The sequence below is a fragment of the Octopus bimaculoides genome, chromosome 3 (genome assembly GCF_046866305.1).
Source record: "Octopus bimaculoides isolate indiv1 chromosome 3, ASM4686630v1, whole genome shotgun sequence".
NCBI lineage: Eukaryota > Metazoa > Mollusca > Cephalopoda > Octopoda > Octopodidae > Octopus > Octopus bimaculoides.
In genome coordinates this window covers 65776612-65782846 of record NC_142930.1, presented here as the reverse complement: position 1 = coordinate 65782846, position 6235 = coordinate 65776612, and the positions used below count along the sequence as shown (strand labels likewise).

The 6235-nt window shown below is 36.0% G+C and overlaps 1 protein-coding gene and 1 non-coding gene across 14 annotated transcripts in view; both read right to left on the bottom strand.

The window, feature by feature from the left end:
* Nucleotides 1-2514: 2514 nt before the first annotated feature.
* LOC128247494 (5S ribosomal RNA) lies at nt 2515-2633 on the bottom strand. Its single transcript, XR_008263854.1, has one exon. It is a non-coding gene; the product is annotated as a 5S ribosomal RNA (ribosomal RNA).
* Nucleotides 2634-4655: 2022 nt separating this feature from the next.
* LOC106878239 (ral GTPase-activating protein subunit beta) overlaps nt 4656-6235 on the bottom strand; it is a 139455-nt gene continuing 137875 nt past the window's right edge. For all 13 annotated transcript variants that reach the window (XM_089349107.1, XM_089349104.1, XM_089349110.1 and 10 more), the window contains one exon: nt 4656-4907. In XM_089349107.1, the coding sequence (XP_089205233.1) occupies nt 4790-4907 (118 nt within the window). In that variant the 3' untranslated portion in view covers nt 4656-4789. The remainder of the gene's footprint in view (nt 4908-6235) is intronic.

The window sequence follows — 6235 nt, the reverse complement described above, 5'->3', positions numbered from 1 at the left end:
TGATGCATGATTAATTCAAAACAATGTGAATAAATGAACATCACAATTGACAGAGTAATCTAAATGCTAAAGGGTTAATGCGATATGAGCAGCTAGAAAAATACATTATGCACTTTTTATTCTTTTACTTGTTTCAGTCATGTAACTGTGGCCATGCAGGAGCACCACATTTTTTGAGTTGAACAAAATGACCCCAGCACTTATCTTCTTAAACCTGGTACTTATTCTGTTGGTCTCTTCTGCTGGACTAAGTTATGGAGACAGAAACACACCAACCCCAGTTCTCAAGCAGTGATGGTGGGGACAAACACAGACACAAAGACACACACACACAGATATATATATATAAAAAACAACAGGCTTCTTTCAGTTTCTGTCTACCAAATCCACTCACAAGGCTTTGTTCAGCCAGAGGCTATAACAGAAGACACTTGCCCAAGGTGCCATATAAGTAAGATTGAACCCGAAACCATGAGCTGGGAAGTAAGCTTCTTACCACACAGCCATGTCTGCACTTGTACATTTCACCTCTATATCTAAACTTCCAAGACAAGTTTGTGAAAATGAATGCTGCAATAATCCACAAGTGACATATTTTCAAGTGGAACCAGTTTCTGAAGAATTGTCATGGCTTCCAACAAAAGTTTAACCCTCTAGCATTCAGATTACCCTGTCAAGTGTAAAGTGTATTTATTCAGATTGTTTTGAATTTCTCATACATTATCTTGTAGCTTTCAGATTTTGAATGATGTGATTATTTTTAAAAATCACATTATAGAGTAGGTGTGAAAGGCCAGATCTGGTCAGTTTGAAGATTAAACAGGTAGAATATTTGGGCTTGATATGGGCAGTTTGAATACTAAAGGGTTAAATATTGGAATGATAAAGTTAATTTTTTAAAAAAATGTAACTAGAACCCTGATACAATATTATAAGAAGAAAGGTCAGTTAGCAAAGCTGTACCGCAAGTGAAAACAATTATATAACCAATATGTTTGGCAATAAAAGCAAGTAACGAAAAAAGAAAGAAATAATATAAAATAAAAAAGTGAATATTGAATATGGCAGATATTTTAGATGTTTCTTCAATATATTCGTTTAAAATTTTGGCACAAGGTCAGCAAGTTCAGGGGAAAGGGGATAAGTGGATTACATCAAGCCCCAGTAGTCAACTGGTACTTATTTTATTGACCCTCCCACCCACCACCACCACCAAAAGGATGAAGGCAAAGTTGACCTTGGCAGAATTTGAACTCAGAATGTTAAAGATGGATGAAATATTTCTTCAAAATATTAATAAACTATTTATTTCAAATCAGATGGATAGACAAAAAAAAAAAGAGAAAAAAGAAAAATGATGGTTGCCAAAATCCTACCATTTCACCCAATGGCTTAAAAACAGCTTCAATATAAAAAGAAATATATTCAATAAAAGCTTGTTAGTGGTTGTAAACAGTAAAAGGACGGCAGGAAATTTGGCAGTGGATTAGATCGTTCATTTTTCCACGAATTTCACAACAGTTAATTTGATTAAAAAAAAGTAAATAAATAAATAAATAAATAAATAAATAAAGACAAGAATTATTTTTTGTTTATTGTTTGTTATATGGACATAATTTACAGCAAGGTTTTTTTGTTTTTTTTTCTTTTTATAGCTCATTAATTTTATTGGTTAAAGATTCTTTTAACCGATACTCTGTAGCATTTTCACAGGAAATACTAGACATCATCACATTCATTGTTATCATCCTCATCCACCTCATCCTCATCACTTCCTCTCATATAGAAATCAAGTTTACACTTTAATGTTAATAAGCTCTCGTAATCTAAAAACTAAATAGAGTAAAATGGTTGGCTACTTCCGTGACAAAGAAAGGTCAAAGGATTAGACCTTTTATAATAAACCTTATCAATACTAACAAAAGCAACTTTTTCACAGAGCAACAGGCATTTTGATGAACGTTGTTATTTTTGTTTTTTGAGGAGGATTCTCTTGTCAGTTCTTGAAATCTGTTCTAACTGTGTAAAATAGTTGCAAAAAGAAAAAAAAAGGAAAAAAGTAGAAAAAAAAAACAACCATAAAAATTGATTAAAAATAAAAAGGAGACAGAGCAAAGTTTTAACATTTGCTAACAGACTGGGGGGGAGGAAAAAATCCAGACAGTAGTAGAAAAAAACTGATGATGAGAAAGATGAGTTCAGAACAGAGTTTTACTTTGTGGAAGATGTAATGTTTATCGAATGCTATCAGGAATGAAGTCTAAAGTGTGTGTATGTAAACATGTGTTGTGTGTGTGTGTGTGTGTGTGTGTGTGTGTGTGGCAGCTAGATGACTTGCCCAGAGAGCGAGACACAAAAAAACTTATTAGCTAGAGACTAGCAATGGGCTAACTTTCCACTAAAATGTATTGTGCCTTTAGGAATAACAGAAATAGCAGCACTCTTTTACTCTTTTACTTGTTTCAGTCATTTGACTGTGGCCATACTGGGGCACCGCCTTTTAAAAGTGTTGGATGCTTACAGCACCTAGGTTTCCCAAGCGGTCACCCATCTAAGTACTAACTAGGCTCGATGTTGCTTAACTTCGGTGATCAGACGAGAACCGGTGCTTTCAACGTGATATGGCCATATTCAAAACACATGGAGCTGCACACAAGATGTACAGTGGAAGTGTATGTACAGTAATTAGAACAATTAACACTCCTTATAATAATAATAAAATCAACCTAAGTATTTGAATGGTACTCATTTTATTGGCCCTAAAAGGATGAAAAGCAAAGTCGACTCTAGTGGAATTTGAAATTCAATAATAATAAAAACTCTTTCTGCTATGGGTACAGGGCTTGGAATTTAACTATATCAACCTCAGTGCTCGACTGGTACTTATTTCATCAACCCCCAAAAGGATGAAAGGCAAAGTCAACCTCAGCAGAATTTGAATTCAGGACATACAAATGTCTGAAATGCTGCTAAGCATTTGGTCTGGTATGTTAATGTTTATGTTAGCTCACCACTTTATATCAATAATAATACTGATTTCAAATTTTGGCACACGGCCAGCAATTTCAGGGGAGGGGATAAGTCATTGAGACCAGTGTTCAACTGACACTTAATATATTGACCCTGAAAGGAAGAAAGGCAAAGTCAACCTCGGCAGAATTTGAACTCAGAACATAAAGACGGACGAAATGTCATTAAGCATTTTTGCTTGGCGTGCTTATGATTCTACCAGCTTGCTGCCTTAATAATAATAATAATAATAATAATAATAATAATAATACTAATGAATGGTTTCCCTAATTTAGACCCAAGATCAGCAATAATAATAACAATAATGTAAATTATGAACTGGCTGGTTGTAATAGAAAAGTATGGGCACCATTAGGTACATCATTATAGCGGTTTACAGTAAAAGATGTTGGAGAAATAGCTATACATATATATGTGTGTGTGTGTGTGTGTGTATATATACATACATATATACACACACACATTAAATACATGTTTACAGATGACACTATATAATATTTACAGTTGACAACTAAACCAGTTTACAATGATGACATTTATGAACATATGGCTACACTCACATTTTTGGTTCTCTGGATCTAGTAGTAGGCAACTTGTACCTGCCCATACACAAACACACACACAGACAAACACACACACACAGACAGACACACACACACACATGCCAGTCAATGCCACATACATGTGCATGCTCTCTTTCTCTCTTTCGCAGAGTCATTCAGTCAATGAGATGAATCCTAAAAAATAATGTGATGTTGTCGGGGACCATATGTCCAGAGATTAGCCAGTGCCATTGCAAATGGAAGTATACTACATTTGGCACAATAAGTTTATTCTAGTGGGATGAAAGTAGGAAGAAAGGTATTTTTTGAGTTTTTTTTTTCTCTTCTTTCAGTGAAAAAAAAAGAAGAAAAAGCTGAGAAAAATATGTGGTAAAACCTATATTAATTAAAGACTAGTAACAATGTGCTGAGGAAAGTAACAGAATATTTAAGAAAGAGGATAAAGGAGTAAGAAAAAAATTAAATGAAAAATATCAGTAATATGATATATTTTCCTTCTTAATCTTAACCCAGTAATTTTTGTTGGGGTAATGATGTTTTTGTAACAAAGTATTAGTAATACAATCATTCTATAACTAATACATAGTTTCCGGCCAGCTTTAAATACCTGAAATTGTTTGACAATATTGTCTCCGGTAGCAAATTATATATATATATATATATGTGTGTGTGTGTGTGTGTGTGTGTGTGTGTGTGTGTGTGTGTGTGTGTGTGTATGTGTGTATATATATATATATATATATATATACACACACACACATATACAAACATGAACGTAGTTTGAAAATACTGGCCAAGAAAATATCTCTGTAAAATAATAGCCCTCCTTGAAGTGTGGTTTTATCCTCGAGTGGAGAGGAGGTTTAGTGTTCAGTGAAAAGGACTGGATCTCCATGGTACGGATCTCTCCATTATGAAAGAAATTTAGGAATCAATTTACCAAACCCATTAATACTTATTCTGACAAATACTCGTAGTAATAGTAATCATTGCTGCCAATACTGCAATACATTCTTCCTGATTGGCAGCTGTTTGTCTTTATATTTCTTTCACATATACATATATATATATATATATATGTATATATATATATATATATACTCTTGTTTATTCATTCATACATACATGCATACAAATATCATACAATACATATATTATATATATACACACAAACGTAACGGCTCTGGACTTTGTATTCATTTGGCTACGTTCTGGAATAATGCTGCATAGAATTCTGGAACAGTCATTTTGCTCCGGTGTTTATTAACTATCTCCTGAATCTTAACTTTCCTTCGTACATGAGGTGGCTGGTAACTGAAACAGAGAAAACAGTTGTCAATGAATTATAACAGAACAAAAGTGTGTGTGTGTGTGTGTGTGTGCATGAGTGTGTAAGAAATAAGTAAATACGGTAGTGGATATTTCTAGTACATTCAGTGATCAACATAGCATCATCATCATCGTCACCATCATTATTGTTTTAATGTCCATTTTTCCATGAAAGGTAATATTCCTCACCCACTCCATGACCAGATATGTTGTCACAGAATACTAGAGATGAAGTACACACCAGCATGATGTTGATGCTTGTTAATAACCAACTATCAAATGATAGTAACAAGGAGAAAATAACACACATCCATCTCTCTCTCTCTCTCTCCACCCCCTTTATATATTCTATTCTAATTATTTTCCAATTATTTTCAAATTTCGTTATACTGATTTAGTTTTGTATGGTAATTATGAAAACGAAATCCATTTTCCCAAATAAATAAAAAGTTGAAAAAAAGTTTGTAAATTTTGGGTAATTTTAGCCAATCAAAAGCCATCATTATATACATCATCATCATCATCATCATCGTTTAACGTCCGCTTTCCATGCTAGCATGGGTTGGACGATTTGACTGAGGACTGGGGAAACCGGATGGCAACACCAGGCTCCAGTCTAATTTGGCAGAGTTTCTACAGCTGGATGCCCTTCCTATCGCCAACCACTCAGAGAGTGTAGTGGGTGCTTTTACGTGTCACCCGCACGAAAACGGCCACGCTCGAAATGGTGTCTTTTATGTGCCACCCGCACAAGCCAGTCCAGGGGCACTGGCAACGATCTCGCTCGAAAATCCTACGGGAGCCAGTCAGGCGGTACTGGCAACGGCCACGCTCAAAATGGTGCATCTCATGTGCCACCCGCACAAGAACCAGTCCAGGGGCACTGGCAACGATCTTACTTGGCTTGCCGGGTCTTCTCACGCACAGCACATTTCCAAAGGTCTCGGTCAGTAGTCATCGCCTCGGTGAGGCCCAATGTACGAAGGTCTTGCCTCACCACCTCAGCCCAGGTCTTCCTGGGCCTACCTCTTCCACGGGTTCCCTCAACTGTTAGGGTGTGGCACTTTTTCACGCAGCTATCCTCATCCATTCTCACCACATGTCCATACCAGCGCAATCGTCTCTCTTGCACGCCACAACTGATGCTTCTAATGTTCAGCTTTTCTCTCAAGATACTTACACTCTGACGGGTATTCACATTGACATTACACATCCAACGGAGCATACTGGCTTCATTCCTTGCGAGCTTACGTATGTCCTCAGCAGTTACAGCCCATGTTTCACTGCCATGTAGCATGGCTGTTCGTACGCAT